The sequence below is a fragment of the Pelecanus crispus genome, chromosome W (assembly GCF_030463565.1).
Source record: "Pelecanus crispus isolate bPelCri1 chromosome W, bPelCri1.pri, whole genome shotgun sequence".
NCBI lineage: Eukaryota > Metazoa > Chordata > Aves > Pelecaniformes > Pelecanidae > Pelecanus > Pelecanus crispus.
In genome coordinates, this window is record NC_134675.1 from 1,031,057 (window position 1) to 1,047,535 (window position 16,479).

Here is a 16,479-nt window from a genome sequence, read left to right on the forward strand (position 1 = left end):
TTTATAAACCTAGTCATGACTGATCTGTCTGAAGCAAGAGTAGATAACTTCTCTTTAGGCATTTTTATCTTGATTGACATGCCAGCATCTTTAATGCAGTGTCTGGAAGCAACATATAGCTGTTTTCCTCAGACATATAGTTTGACTGATGTGGCAATCCAGTGTTACTAAGTGATATGAAGGGCACTGGGATTTGATTTAGAAGACAATACAATTAAGTAAGGTCATATGGCTGGGCCCCCCAGTTAGTTTTTTTCTAACTGCACAATTTTCTAAGAACAATAAAAAACATCCCCAGTGACTGAAGATGCAGAATTTTGCTTCTCTCTTTGCCTGTTCCCTTAGCAGTTGTACCTCCCAACTGTGTTCATATTTGAAGACATGTTCTTCATAGCTCAGCTTCAGGGCAGCACGATGTGATCAGAGAAAACTGCTCTTCTCACTGTGACCTGAGAAACCTGCATAATTCCACTGGCATGGAGGAAAGTAGCTCACATCCTTAACTGTGCAGAGCAATGTTATTTTGCAGTGCTTAACCTCTTCACAGTCCTGAAAGAGTGTGATAAAACTAATGATACTGAGAATTATTTTTCAGGGCTTATCTTGTGCTTTAAAGCTACTCATTTTTCTCTCAACCAGGCATAACAATGACAAGACATTTCTTATCTGGATTAATGAAGAGGACCACACCAGGGTGATCTCCATGGAAAAGGGTGGCAACATGAAACGGGTGTTTGAAAGATTTTGCCATGGTTTGAAAGAGGTAGTAACTCAATTAATTTATTATGCCTGTTTGTTTATTGTTGGGCTGTTGTCAGCACTACTTAGTGTGGTTAACACTGAACTGACATCTCCAGAAGCACCAAAATAAAGTAACACCAGTTCAAATAGCAACCCACATTAATGGCAGTTAAAGAAGAAAACAAAGACAAATTGTTAGCCGAGTTGTAGGGAAAAAGAGATAAAATGTCATTTTAGCTTTTATATTATGATCTTCAGCACTGGCTGGCTAAATAAATATTTCTTCTTTGCCACCTTGTGTCTGCAGGCTGTAGGAGTTCATAAATAAAGCATTTTATTTTGTAAGACTAGCTTACTGGTTCTCATCCCTGATTCTGGGAGTGGACTGGGTGTTGCTGAGGTGGTACACAGGACTTAGGACATAGGACTCCTGAGCTCACTGCTAACTTTGGGGACATACTGGGTTTTGTGACTAGAATACTAAGGACTGATAGCCAGGGCTCCTGGATTTTATTCTGGTCTAGATATTCATAAAGAAAAAAAGCCCTCGTAGAATGATGTGTGGGTTAAAACCATTTTGTCTAGACAATCCAGGTATGACAGCAAGTTGGCTCTGTGCCCAATGCAGGCCTGTGTACTGGTCTGGCAAAGAAAAAGTTGCTTTAACAGAGAAAAAGGATTCTCACGAGCAATACTAGCAAAAAAGGCAGAGTGGGATAGGTGATGTGTCAGAACTCTATTCTACACTATTCTTGTCCACATCATTCTTGGATGGATTGCCATGGTACACAATTTCCCAGAGGTTAAGTTATGTAAGGTTGAAACTGGGTTCAAATTGTCTCCAATACTGTAATAATACTCAGGCTGCATAAAAAAATTATTTCTCCCTATTGGGGTCCTTAACATGCTCAATTCATCTGCACTGTAGAGGAACAGTGTTTATATCCATCGTACTACTTTTGTTCCTTGGACCACTTGCTTCATTCCTCTCACTCTGGCAAAACAGCTTTCACTCTAGCTTCTCTGGCTTTCTAGAGACTCCCCTGTCTCAGGGAATCCCCAACTACTGTAGAGCTCATACAGCTGTGCACTCCCATATCACTTCAAAGCCACCAGCACAGGCCCTGGCCTGAAAAAAAACCCCAAGGCAAAGTAGGGGGAGCAAGGAACTGTAATCTCTGATTGTGGAAGTGGTCCCCGAAAACCAGAACAAGGTAAGTTTAGAGCATCCTAAGAAATTTTGAGTATATAGGGAGTTTGGGAACATGGAAAAACAAAAGTGCTTAATGGATGCTTCTTTGGCATCTGGGTGGTTTACTAGGATCTGGTATGCTTCTCAGGCATACCCATGAGACTGAATAATGTACAGGATTGTGGCATAAGTGACATAGCTTGTGGATGTTTCCAGGTTTGCCTCTGCTACTGTGCTTAGCTCTTGTTCAACAGAAGTGGACCTATGGACCTTGCCATGAGAAGTGGTCAGATAGCTTTGGGAACTGTGACCAGAGCAAGTGTCTGAGGCAGGAAATCAGGTCTAGTTTCTTACCAGCAATTTTGCTGTCCTCACACAATATAGAAATGATGTCAGGAGAGTCCATTGTTTTGTATCCTTCTGCAGAATGGAATTATTTGCGTATATTGCAGAGGTCTTGCGAACCTGAGCTGGCATATGCATCTGATTCTCTTCTGGCAGTGACGCCCATCTACAAGAAGGGCCAGAAGGAGGACCTGGGGAACTACAGGCCTGTCAGCCTGACCTCGGTGCCAGGAAAGATTATGGAGAGGTTCATATTGAGTGAACTCAACAGGCAAGTGCAGGTCAACCAGGGGATCAGGCCCAGCCAGCATGGGTTCATGAAAGGCAGGTCCTGCTTGACCAACCTGATCTCCTTCTATGACCTGGTGACCCGCCTGGTAGATGAAGGAAAGGCTGTGGATGTCATTTACCTGGACTTGAGCAAAACCTTTGACACAGTTTCCCATAATATTCTCCTTGGGAAGCTGGCAGCTCATGGCTTGGACGGGAATAGTCTTCGCTGGGTAAAAAACTGGTTGGGTGGCCGAGCCCAGAGAGTAGTGGTGAACGGAGTTCAGTCCACTTGGTGGCCGGTCACAAGCGGTGTTCCCCAGGGCTCCGTTTTGGGGCCAGCCTTGTTTAATATCTTTATCAATGATCTGGATGAGGGGATTGAGTGCGCCCTCAGTAAGTTTGCAGATGACACCAAGCTGGGTGGGAGTGTCGATCTGCTGGAGGGTAGGATGGCCCTGCAGAGGGACCTGGACAGGCTGGACCGATGGGCCGAGGCCAACTGTATGAGGTTCAACAAGGCCAAGTGCCGGGTCCTGCACTTGGGTCACAACAACCCCATGCAACGCTCCAGGCTTGGGGAAGAGTGGCTGCAAAGCTGCCTGGCCGAAAAGGACCTGGGGGTGCTGGTTGACAGCCGGCTGAACATGAGCCAGCAGTGTGCCCAGGTGGCCAAGAAGGCCAACAGCATCCTGGCTTGTATCAGGAATAGTGTGGCCAGCAGGAGCAGGGAGGTGATTGTGCCCCTGTACTCGGCGCTGGTGAGGCAGCACCTGGAATCCTGTGTCCAGTTTTGGGCCCCTCAATACAAGAAAGACATTGAGGTGCTGGAGCATGTCCAGAGAAGGGCAATGAAGCTGGTGAAGGGTCTGGAGCACAGGGCTGGTGGGGAGCGGCTGAGGGAACTGGGGTTGTTTAGCCTGGAGAAGAGGAGGCTGAGGGGAGACCTTATCGCTCTCTACAACTGCCTGAAAGGAGGTTGTAGTGAGGTGGGTGTTGGTCTCTTCTCCCATGTAGTTAGTGATAGGACGAGAGGAAATGGGCTGAAGCTGCTCCAGGGGAGATTTAGATTGGATATTAGGAAAAATTTCTTTATGGAAAGGGTGGTCAAGCATTGGAACAGGCTGCCCAGAGAGGTGGTGGAGTCACTGTCCCTGGAAGTGTTCAAAAAACGGGCAGACGTGGCACTTTGGGACATGGTCTAGTGTAGTCTACCCTTGATTGGTTTAGTGTGGATTTGGTAGTGTAGGTTAATGGTTGGACTGGATGATCTTAAAGGTCTTTTCCAACCTAAACAATTCTATTCTATTCTATTACTGAACTGAAATTTTATTGGGATCACAGAAATAAGTCTCGGAAGTGTAGCTGAGTGGACAGAATAGTGCCTTATTCAAAGGTCAATAGACCTTTGGGATATTTCTAAGAATAATGATTTCAGTCTCCTTTGTAATTGGGTTTTAGAACTACTAATGAAAAGCATTATATAGAAGCTATGCAGTATTTTTATAGTGGAAACAGGGCTGTGAAATTTAAGCATTTAGAAATCAAGTGTCCTTCACCTACCATCATGGAATCACCTTGAAAATTATATAAAACTAGGCTTTGGCTCCTTTTGTTTGCTCCACAGTGTTTGAGATATTTGGGCTTGTGCTTTGCAGCCTTGCTCTAAAAGCACCAAGGCTAGAAAATGATTTATATTCTAGGTAAAAGCCACAATTATTATGTAAACATATGGCTTCATGGGCTAAGGCCATGTGATAAAGTGCCAAAGAGCCCTCAAGTTAGTGGTAGTGAGAAAATTATGAAGAAATCCTTGTAATATTCACTGGGGAACTTGGTGCCTCATGAATGCAAAGGTTCACGCCAGAGCCAAACCATATATATATATATATATATATGTATATATATATATATACTTGGGTATATATTTATGCATCTCCATTGGTGAATAGCAAAGTTCATCATCAACATAGATTACAAGGTGAAAAGAATTTCAGCTATAAACAAGTGTCAGAAGATGAGATATTTGTATGCAGCTCTTTCTTTTTCCTTTCTCTTTTTTTTTGCCTTCACAGGTTGAAAGATTAATTAAAGAACGAGGCTGGGAGTTCATGTGGAATGAACGTCTTGGATACATTCTGACTTGTCCTTCCAACCTGGGAACTGGTTTACGTGCTGGAGTCCATGTTAAGCTGCCAAAGCTTAGCAAGGTACATAAGTTGTTTAAAAGGCCAGTGACATAAATCAGGTCTTCATCTGATTTATAGGGGAGGTTTAGATTGGATATTAGGAAAAATTTCCTCACGGAAAGGGTGGTCAAGCATTGGAACAGGCTGCCCAGAGAGGTGGTGGAGTCACCGTCCCTGGAAGTGTTCAAAAAATGGGCAGATGTGGCACTTGGGGACATGGTTTAGTGTAGTCTACCCTTGATTGGTTTAGTGTGGGCTTGGTAGTGTAGGTTAATGGTTGGACTGGATGGTCTTAAAGGTCTTTTCCAACCTAAACGATTCTATTCTATGATTCTATAAAGGAACAAATAAAAAATGTCAGTTTACAGCAATTGGATGCTTTCATGATGTGCAACAGCTAGGTCCCAGGCATAATGCATGACTAATTGAGCATACTTTTATTCTGCAAATTATTGTATTTGTTATGGAAATTAATCTACTCAGCAGACAGCCACCAAGACAGGCTATAATCCCAAGACAGAGGAAACTGTCTCTGTCTGTCTTTCTGGAGATGCTATTAAATCATGGATAATAATAATAAGCAAGGGAAAAGGCAATATGCACAAACCTATTTCTTCTGTTAGGATCCCAGGTTTCCAAAAATCCTGGAGAACCTGAGACTGCAGAAGCGTGGCACTGGTGGAGTGGACACAGCAGCTGTAGCAGATGTGTATGATATCTCCAACCTGGACCGCATGGGTCGATCAGAGGTAACCTGTTTGTTTTTTTCCTTGCTTTTAAACTCACAACTGCACTCATATAAGTCTGTTTCCCGCCATTTGGGTTCACTCTGATTTTAGAGTCACTTTTTAGAGCTATGGCAGTTTTTTCTCCTGGTGAATTTGATCCAATGGAAAGGCTTACACAATGAAAAATTACTACTGTACATGCAGTGTTTGCCAAATATGACAGTGAAAAAAAAAAACAACCCTGAGCCAGTTCCATAAATGTGACTTGTTTACACCATGTGCTGAGGCTTTTTGTTGAAAGTGTGCAGGTACTGGAAACATTTGGCTGTGGTAACAGAATTCCCTTGGGACAATGTTTCTCAGCATCACAACATGAACTCTTATACCTGAATACCTGCTAGAGTACACAGATATGAGCTAGGTGTCCAGGTTCTTTCTACGCTGCTGGACATGAGTTAGGTATCTAAGAACGGGATTCACTGAAGTTGTACACTGGGAACAGAGCTAGGTACTGTACATTGGGCAGATACCTGCTGTACCCAGTGCAAAACGCTGAGGAAAGAAGCAGGATTTGAGGAATAACCCACCCAGGGAATCAGGCACTGAAATCAAGACTGGACTGACATGCAGTTTTCCTTTTAGGATTCAGTCATGCACTTTCTCTACTGTATTGGGCCTGGCTGGGATGGAGTTAACTCTCCCCATAGCAGCCCTCATAGCGCTGTGCTTTGCATTGGTAGCTGGAAAGGCGTTGATAACGCACCAGTGTTTAGGCTGCTGCTGAGCAGTGCTCCCACAGCATCAAGGCTGTCTTGCCAACCCTGCCCCTGCAAAGGCCAGTAGGCTGGGGGTGGGCAAGAGGTTGGGAGGGGACACAGCCAGGACTGCTGACCAAAGTGACCAAAGAGATATTCCATACCATATGATGTCATCTCAGCAATAGAAACTAAGAGAAAGGGGGAGGAGGAGGGGCATTCATTATTAAGGTGTTTGTCTCCTGAAGCAACTGCTGTGCATACCGAGGTCCTACTTCTCAGGAAGTGGCTGGACATTGCCTGCTGATAGGAAGTAGAGAATAATTTTTGTTTGTTTCCTTTGCTTCCGTGCACGGCCTTTGCTTTTCTTTATTAAACTGCCTTTATCTCAACCCACGAGTTTTCCATCTTATTTCCTCCCCCTTTGTCCTGCTGAGGAGGGGGAGTGACAGCAGCTTGGTGGGCACCTGGTGACCAGCCAAGGTCAACCCACCACATCTACAGTTAGTCAGCAGAACTAGGCCAGTCCTTTCACACCAAAATAATGGAGGAGCATGAGTTGGTGCCATCTTACCATGTTCAATGTCACACTAAGCACAAGATGCAAGAGAGCTGGGTTTAAATCAGTCCTCTGCCTTCTGTAGAGCAGAGATTTGAATTGTCATGTCTGAGCCCTCCCTGTTGGGCTGTAGGCTAAGATGAAATGGGTTAGTCTCAGACACTTCTTTTGAAGCTATTTCAGTTTGAATGCATATTCACTGAGCCAGAAAGAGAGTGCAAATGACCCTACAGTCTGGTGGTGTCCCCTTAGTGTCAGGTGACAGATGGTGAAGTTGCTCTCCTGGAAGACTCAGGTCCCAGACCTCTTTCCAGTTTAATATTTAAGTATTTTATAAAGCAGAACAGCTCCAAAGAACAAATCTACAGGTGAATGGAGAAAAAAACCCAGCAGTGTGAAATAGTTGTAGCCCACTTCCATTAGCTCTACCTGAGCCAAATCCTTACTCCAAGTCATATACTAAATCCTGTAGCACAGCTATACAGCTTCCCTTTCCTCATTGAGATCAGGGCTGTGTTCATCTTTGGACATGTCAAGAACAACTGAGATAAAAAACAACCCTGCAAGACCCTGTAAGCCCAGTGATTTGAGCACATTTCTAGTAAATGGGAAATATAGATTGAAATCTTCTGTCAAACATGTCTTTCACTTCCCATGTGAGTGCTCTAAACTCTCAGTTATGGTCAGCTGGGCAGGCCCTAGTGGGATAGATGTCTCCTGAGGACTCTTACTCCACTAGACTCCACTAACAACACAAAACAGGGTTTGGTCTCAGATCCCAACTTGCTTGTATGGGTCAGGATTTGAAAGGCTGCCTGCCTGTATAGCAGCAAAATTTTAATTACCTTGGGGACTGCTGCAAGTTAAAACTCCATTGCAAAATAGAGTGTACTGTCAAGGTATATTTATACAGAACAGCATAGCACTGAGAGGCTTTAGCAGCTTAGGTATGTATGCAGTTTGGTCCTATTACTACAGCACCTGAGTTCAGACTGATTCTTGCCAGGATTTCAAAAAACAAATAGAACCCTGGCCTAATGTACTTAGACTGCAACTAGATTAAAACTGGTTCACATCCATCCATCTGGATTCCCTTTTTTGCTCACCCTGCATTTTCTGCCTATGGGACAGAGAAAATTCAGGTATTTTGTCCTTTCTTATTTGGACATCTTGTTAAATGTCTTCATAGCTGTCCTGGTTTCGGCTGGGATAGAGTTAATTTTCTTCCTAGTAGCTGGCACAGTGCTGTCTTTTGGATTTAGGATGAGAATAACGCTGATAACACACTGATGGTTTAGTTGTTGCTCAGTACTGCTTATGCCAGACAAGGACTTTTCAGCTTCCCATGCTCTGCCAGGGGCACAAGAAGCTGGGAGGGGGCACAGCCAGAACAGTTGATCCAAACTGCCCCAAGGGCTATTCCATACCATATGACGTCATGGGCAGTATAGAAACTGGGGGGGGTTGGCCGGGGAGCAGTGATCGCTGCTCAGGAACTGGCTGGGTATCGGTCGGCAGGTGGTGAGCGGTTACATCACTTGTTTTTTTTCCCCTGGGTTTTATTTCTGTATCTCTCGTTGTTCTCCTTTTTATTACAATTTTTATTACTATTATTATTATTAATGTCATGGTTTAACCCCAGCCAGCAACTAAGCACCACGCAGCCGCTCGCTCACTCCCCCTACCCTGATGGGATGGGGGAGAGAATTGGAGGAGTAAGAGTGAGAAACACTCCTGGGTTGAGATAAGAACAGTTTAATAATTGAAACAAAATAAAGTAAAATCATAGTAGTAATAATAACAATATAATAATGATAATAATAACAACAATATACAAAGCAAGTGATGCACAATGCAATTGCTCACCACCCGCCGACCGATGCCCAGCCAATTCCCAAGCAGCGATCGCTGCTCCCCGGCCAACCCCCCCAGTTTCCATACTGCCCATGACGCCGTATGGTATGGAATGGCCCTTGGGGCAGTTTGGATCAACTATTCTGGCTGTGCCCCCTCCCAGCTTCTTGTGCCCCTGGCAGAGCATGGGAAGCTGAAAAGTCCTTGACTGGCATAAGCAGTACTGAGCAACAACTAAACCATCAGCGTGTTATCAGCATTCTTCTCATCCTAAATCCAAACCACAGCACTGTGCCTGCTACTAGGAAGAAAATTAACTCTATCCCAGCTGAAACCAGGACAGTTATTATTTTATTTCAATTATTAAACTGTTCTTGTCTCAGCCAACAAGTTTTCTTACTTTTACCCTTCCAATTCTGTCCCCCGTCCCACCAGGAGGCGAGGAGGGTGAGCGAGCGGCTGCGTGGTGCTTCGTCACTGACAGGGGCTAAACCACCATGACAGCCAAGGTGGATTTGGACAGGGGCTTGGAGAATTTAAATTTTGGATTTTGATACCTATGCTGGCAAGTAGGTAGCTAACTTCCTTTGGATCTAGCCCTAAATATATAGGCATTTGTTAATATCTGAAACATCGCCATGTGTGCTTTATACTAAAATAACACTAATAATATAAAAAGGATTACATGGCATGATTAATAATGAGTTCTACTGACAGATGACTTGAACCTATAAATTTTGCTTATATGAAGACTTCCACTGAAGTCAGTGGTGCCTTGTATAGTGGGGATTCAAAGAATTAAGCCAATAGATAGCATATAATCCCTACCTTGTAGATTTTTAAATCTAAATAGGACAAGACAAACTCAAAGGAATAGAAATGTTTATTATTGGACATATTTTTTCAGTATATAATAAAATAAATTCCATTATGTGGTAAATGTTTTTACAGAACTGAATTGTATTCCTAAGGGTGCAAGATAAAATTGTTTGCATTTTTTCTTTGTTTCAGTCACTGGTCAATGCAAGCTTAATATGAAATTATTTTTCTCCTGGAGGTTGCAGATTCAGACCTCTGATTTCCCAACACAGCTGATCTGTAAAAGACAGTAAAATAAACTGCTAAGCCACTGAATGCTTTATAGTAAAAATAAATCCCTTGAAAATAAGTCACTGTCACAATAAAGAGACAATGGGATTTAGTCTTTGGGTTAAGTTTTAACAAACCAGTCATTAAAGATTGCTAATGATTCATTTCATGAAGATTAAGAAAAATCAGTAATATAGCTTACTGGCTACTGTGAAGCTAACAATGTCATGGGGTCTGGAGTCCTAGCATGTCACTGCCTGTGAAGGAATTAAGCTGGGGACAAGATATCTTGTATTCTTCCATAATTTTGAAAAAGATTACAAAGATACCAATATGCTATGCAATACAGAATTGCAAATTTTGATGCTGCTCTGTGTCTGAATCCAGTCCTACCAGTGCCAGTGTACATCAAGAGCATGTCAGCTGAAAACAAAGGAATTATAGATGACATAAAACCAGCATGAGTTTAGGATGAGTCCCTCTACCTCAGAAATGTGGTTCCTGGGCTTAATAAAACAGTATCAGCAATGCCAACACTCCTGTCAGAATGAGTAGGACATCTTTCCCTGCATAAAGGCACCTGATGAATTATCATGGTAGGGAATGAGCACCTCATGATCATCTGCAGGGGAATGTATGGTGCTGCAGGTGGAGTGAGCCATGCCTTTGAAGTATAAGACTCTGGTTTGATGAGCTCTTTCAGCCAGTCAGTCTAAACAGCTGTGGCCAAATTCTAGTCCTGCCATCCTACCAACTCCCAGTCACGTGAAAGAACCTCCACTTCCCTCCTACCCCATGCATCCAGCAGCATTCAGGGCTCATGGTACCACTGGATTGGGGAAATGAGTGTGTCTCTTCCCCTCCTTGCACCCCCATTCCAATTAGTTTTCAGCTGACTGTGCTCACATACATTCTCCTGCGAGCACAAGGGAGGTACAGGCTTGGGAACTGGAAACACACAGCAAGGAAGGTGAAACTGCCTCTCTTGGCAGCTGCAAGTGACCACTAAAGAGCAGCTGAGCTGGCCATCTGCTGAGAGTCCAGAAAACAGGGGGGTTAAGCACTTTTTCCTCTTCGGAATTTGTATGGACTCAAGAGGGTGTTACAATAATGACTATTCCTGAAGCTGCAGCTGGAAACATGGCTATTGAGGGATTCCTTCCAGTGTTTGCCAGGAGAGGAGCATATGCCTTCCTGGTGACAGTGGAATGTCAGCAAGCAGAGCAAGGGCCAGTTTGTGCTCTAGGTCCATTGAGAGCTGTGCTGGCAATCTGGAAAGACTAGTACAGAAAATGAGAGGGGTTAAATGCCAAACAGGGCCTATGATTTAGGTTCAGTGAGAACAGGGCAGCAGAGTAAAAAATGCAAAGGGCAAAGAAGATGCAGTAGTAAGAAATTGTGAAGGAATGCTGAGGGAGAAACTTCTGTATCAGAACCCTGGGATTCACAGCTATGCTGCAACTCCTTTACAAGAGGTAGATTAGGCAGGTGTATATGAGGAGCCCAAACAAAGACTGTAGTAAATTGGAAAAGGAATATAAAGACATTCCATGTAGTCTCGTATTTGATACAGGCAAGACTGTGCAGCTGAATGTGTCACAGTGTCAAGTTCTTTAGAAAGTTTGAAAAGTCACTTTGTTTTTGTTCTGGCTGATAATATTTATAATACTCAAACCCCCAAAAGAGAAGTTTTGTCTGCTGAAGAAGTGTCAGAGTCTTTAGTTGTACTTATGCATGATTGATGGTACCTTTGTTCACTCTCTTTTTGCCTATGATCTTCAGATAGTTAATATTAATTGCCAGAGTGTCAGGATGACATTTTTCTGGTTGTTATAATTTTGATTTAAGCCTGGGGAGAGAAAGGAACAAGGAAGGCCTGCTTTTGCTTAAATTCTTTTGTATATGTAGCATTCTGAGGGCTCCTGTATAGGGGGCTATTTTGGTTTTTTAACCATAAACTGAACAGATTACTGATCCTTTTCTTTTTGGCTTCCTTGTCTTTTTGTAGTAAATGTTTACATATTCTATATCTAATCTCAAATATTCATGGGTTTTAATTGTTATGCCCAAGGATGCACAGTCTTCAGTAAGCCTGCTCAGCTGACCATATCCCTGTATTACTTTCATGAGGCTATGTTGTCTGTGGCTGTGATTCTTCAAGATATTTAAACAAGTGCTTAAATGTGTTGCTAGATCAACTCACATATTTAAAAGCTTATATTTCAGCAAGTGTTTAAATGCCTGGATGAACTGAGGCCTTTAAAGGTTAGCCTGTGGTTGCCTATTTTATTAGTTACTTTGCACAGTGAGCAAACAATGCTCTTTAATATTTCAGAATGAAAATCTGAAAAACATGGTTCAGGTGAAGTAGGATTATTAGACACACACTATCACAGCAGCAAAAGAATTTTCCCTCTTGTTAATTTTGATGGGTCCCTGTTAAGAAAACATTGTTTTCTCATAAGAGAACATAATTTTTGCTTTTTCAGAAACACACAAAGAACTATATCGCTTTAAACTTAAATAGCACAAAACTACACTAGTATCTTAATATCATAGAATAAGTTTTAGTTTCTACAGCTGATGATGTACAGAACATGTAAGAATGGATTATCTCTGCAGTTCACTGGTGTCCATTTGGATGCAATGCATTCTTTCTTCTACAGTACTGACTGTATATTGAATAAAGCTGTTGTGTTTCACAGAATATAGGAAAACAACAGTCTAAAATATCAAGAAGTAAGCACATATGTACAGATTGTTTAGGCATGTTAAACAGTAAGGGAGGGCTCTGCATGGTTCTTCGAATCATTTCAGTACTACTCATATCTCTCACTCCTATCCATCAAGAAAATACAACTCCCCCCCCTTTCTACAGAAGAAAGACAAAGTGCCAGTAGTCTCTGCAGTCATTTGCCAAATGTCAGACCAATGCTCAATAGCTTTTAAGCCCAAAGTCATTTGGATAAAGGCATTAATCCAAACCTCACAAGATGCTGTTGGTAAAACACCAGAGCCTCTTTACTTACACTGGCATTTGTTGCTTCAGAGAGAACTGCCTGGTGACTCTGAACATCCATGGCACTGCCTTTTCAGTTTCTTTGTCCTAATATGTGAATGCTGAGAACACAGCAGATGGGAGCCCATGGCCGTGCCAGGCTGTAGTTCTCAGCAAATGTCTAGGGAGGACCTTGTACCTTCAGAGAAGTCACATTTGAAATAGGTCTCTAAACTCATGCCTAAACATTTTATTTAAGCACTTCTGTTTGTTTGTTTATATAGGGATACATGTAGGAGCAGAATTTGGTGGAAATACCTTTAGGGGCCTATTTGAAATTTTCTATTGTTAGAAGGCCAAACTCAGCACGAACAGAAGAAGGGGTAGGGAGAAGGGAATTACTATGGGCTTCCACTGGATCAGTGCATGACCCATACTCCCTGTGCCACAGCATATGTGATCTCTATGCCATGGTCTCTATGGCCATCCATGGGCCTGGCTTTACTTGCTGTCTTTGCTGTACAAGCCAATTTTTTCCTTCCTCTATGAACAGTGTTACCTAAATCTTTTATTATTATTGTTTTTCTTGTTGTTGTAGGTAGAACTAGTTCAGATTGTCATTGACGGGGTCAACTATCTACTCGACTGTGAGAAAAAACTGGAAAGAGGTCAAGACATTAAAGTACCACCACCATTGCCTCAGTTTGGCAGGAAGTGATCTTGCGGCTGATGACTGTTAATGATGGTAAATATGGCTGCCATTTTGACAGAAAGGCACCTCTGTATATCTCTGTATAAATACCTTGTGTAATAAAACACTGCCTGATATCTAACATCTCTCTAGACGCCTGGTTGCACTGACAGAAACTAGTCTTAGTGCAGCTTTAGTAGGACAACCACTTTGTGGGGACTCCTTCCCTTTTCCCTTCGTCATCTCAGCAAGCTTTACCTAGGCTTTGAACCTTTCTTTCTTGGCTGGTGATAAGGAAAGTAGTACTTGAATAATGCAAAAAGCACAAATCCTTACTTCTAGCCTGTATGTGCACTTATGGCCATATTTACGCAGTTTTCTATGAGCACCTGATTTTTATTCACAGAAGCACTTCTCTCAAATGACTGTCCAGACAGCCAAAATCTGTCAGTCTGAAGAGCAGGTGCTGCAAAGTGCTCATTACTTTTTCAGCATTCAACACCATGGTAAGTTCAATAGGTAACTAGAGTAGGCAGCTGCAAATGGCTTCAGTCCTTGAAGTCCACCACTTGATCTGTCATCTGGAACTCATTGGTGTCCCTGTATGGGAGCTGTCTCTTCTCTGTCCAGGACTAGTCTGAAGTCAAACCTCTTTACCATGTCATCCCAAACCCTCAGACTTTCTTAGCCCTAGAGAGTTCACCAGGTCTCTTCTCAGGTGTTTTCCTCAGGCACCACCTCTGGCCTGTGGCCTTAGGCTGCAGCAAGCTGGACCAAAAATCAGCAGTAATAAATATCAGTTTGCTGATATTCTGTATCCAACAGAAACCTGCTCAGTATGGCCTATTCCAGTCTTTTCCTGCAGCTTTCAGATCCCAGGTAATGGGGACCAGGCTCCAGCACTAGTCATCCAAGTGCCTTCGATGTATTGCCACCTTGAGTAAAATTTTCTCAGTGCCCACCACTGTTCCATGTGGTGAGCAGCTTGGAAAAATAGCAGACAGTTACAGTCCCTTTGCTTCTCTTTTGCATATTGAAACATATTCAGGGTTTCACAGTAACATTTCAAAACACCAGTTTTTCTCCAAAGAAAAAAATCAAAACATGCTCTGGTGAATGTGCTGTCTGTGTTGCTGTTGAGCTGGGAGTAGTATCTGTAAGGGTATGTAAAAGAAGAGAGTATCTGCTCATGTACTGGTTTTGCGTGGAAAGGTTTTGGTGGTGGTGGGGGTCTACAGGGGTGGCTTCTGTGAGAAGCTGCTAGAAGCTTCCCCTATACCCAATAGAGCCAATGCCAGCCAGCTCCAAGACAGACCCGTCGCTGGCCAAGGCCGAGCCAATCAGTGACAGTGGTAGTGCCTCTGTGATAACATATTTAAGAAGGAAGAAAAAAAAAGGGGACACAAACTGCAGCTGAGAGGAGTGCGAATATGTGAGAGGAACGACTCTGCAGCCCCCAAGGTCACTGCAGAAGGAGGGCAGGAGGTGCTCCAGGCACCGGAGCAGAGATTCCCCTGCAGCCCCTGGTGCAGCCCATGGTGAGGCAGCTGTGCCCCTGCACCCATGGAGGCCCCCGGGGAGCAGAGATCCACCTGCACCCGGGGAGGAGCCCACACCGGAGCAGGGGATGGGCCCGAAGGAGGCTGTGACCCCGTGGGAAGCCCGCGCTGGAGCAGTCTGCTCCTGAAGGACTGCACCCTGTGGAAGGGACCCACGCTGGAGCAGTCTGTGAAGAACTGTAGACCGTGGGAAGGACTCACATTGGAGAAGCTCATGGAGGACTGTCTCCCGTGGCAGGGACCCCACGCTGGAGCAGGGGAAGAGTGTGAGGAGTCCTCCCCTGAGGAGGAAGGAGCGGCAGAGACAACATGACTCTGTGGTGAACTGACCGCAAACCCTATTCCCCACCCCCCTGTGCCGCTCGGGGGGAGGAGATAGAGAAAATCGGGAGTGAAGTTGAGCCCGGTAAAAAGGGAGGGGTGGGGGGAAGGTGTTTTGAGATTTGGTTTTATTTCTCATTACCCTACTCAGTTTTGGCAATAAATTAAACTGATTTTCCCCAAGTCAAGTCTGTTTTGCCTGTGATGGTAATTGCTGGACCGATGGGCCGAGGCCAACTGTATGAGGTTCAACAAGGCCAAGTGCCGGGTTCTGCACTTGGGTCACAACAACCCCATGCAACGCTCCAGGCTTGGGGAAGAGTGGCTGCAAAGCTGCCTGGCAGAAAAGGACCTGGGGGTGTTGGTCGACAGCCGGCTGAACATGAGCCAGCAGTGTGCCCAGGTGGCCAAGAAGGCCAACAGCATCCTGGCCTGTATCAGGAATAGTGTGGCCAGCAGGAGCAGGGAGGTGATTGTGCCCCTGTACTAGGCACTGGTGAGGCCGCCCCTGGAATACTGTGTCCAGTTTGGGCCCCTCAGTACAAGGAAGACATTGAGGTGCTGGAGTGTGTCCAGAGAAGGGCAAGGAAGCTGGTGAAGGGTCTGGAGCACAGGGCTGATGGGGAGCAGCTGAGGGAACTGGGGTTGTTTAGTCTGGAGAAGAGGAGGCTGAGGGGAGACCTTATCGCTCTCTACAACTGCCTGAAAGTAGGTTGTAGTGAGATGGGTGTTGGTCTCTTCTCCCAAGTAGTTAGTGATAGGACTAGAGGAAACGGGCTCAAGCTGCACCAGGGCAGGTTTAGATTGGATATTAGGAAAAATTTCTTGACGGAAAGGGTGGTCAAGCATTGGAACAGGCTGCCCAGAGAGGTGGTGGAGTCCCCATCCCTGGAAGTGTTCAAAAAGCGGGTAGACGTGGCACTTGGGGACATGGTTTAGTGGGCATGGGGGTGTTGGGTTGATGGTTGGACTGATGATCTTAGAGGTCCTTTCCAACCTTAATGATTCCTAGTTTTTACTTTCATTAAAAATAATCCAGCCACCAAGCCAGGAAACATGAAATTGCTACTCTCCCCTTAATTGGTTTAGTGGTGGACTTGGTAATGTTAGGTTAATGTTTGGACTGGATGATCTTAAAAGTCTTTTCCGACCTAAACAATGCTATGATTCTATCATTCTATCTCTTCC

The 16,479-nt window shown here is 44.1% G+C and overlaps 1 protein-coding gene across 1 annotated transcript in view; it reads left to right on the plus strand.

The window, feature by feature from the left end:
- Positions 1-13,438, plus strand: part of LOC142596483 (creatine kinase S-type, mitochondrial-like) — a 40,232-nt gene extending 26,794 nt beyond the window's left edge. The window contains exons 6-9 of the mRNA XM_075725604.1: positions 640-763; positions 4,624-4,758; positions 5,361-5,486; positions 13,319-13,438. Coding sequence (XP_075581719.1) covers positions 640-763; positions 4,624-4,758; positions 5,361-5,486; positions 13,319-13,438 — 505 coding nt within the window. The remainder of the gene's footprint in view (positions 1-639; positions 764-4,623; positions 4,759-5,360; positions 5,487-13,318) is intronic.
- Positions 13,439-16,479: the final 3,041 nt, after the last annotated feature.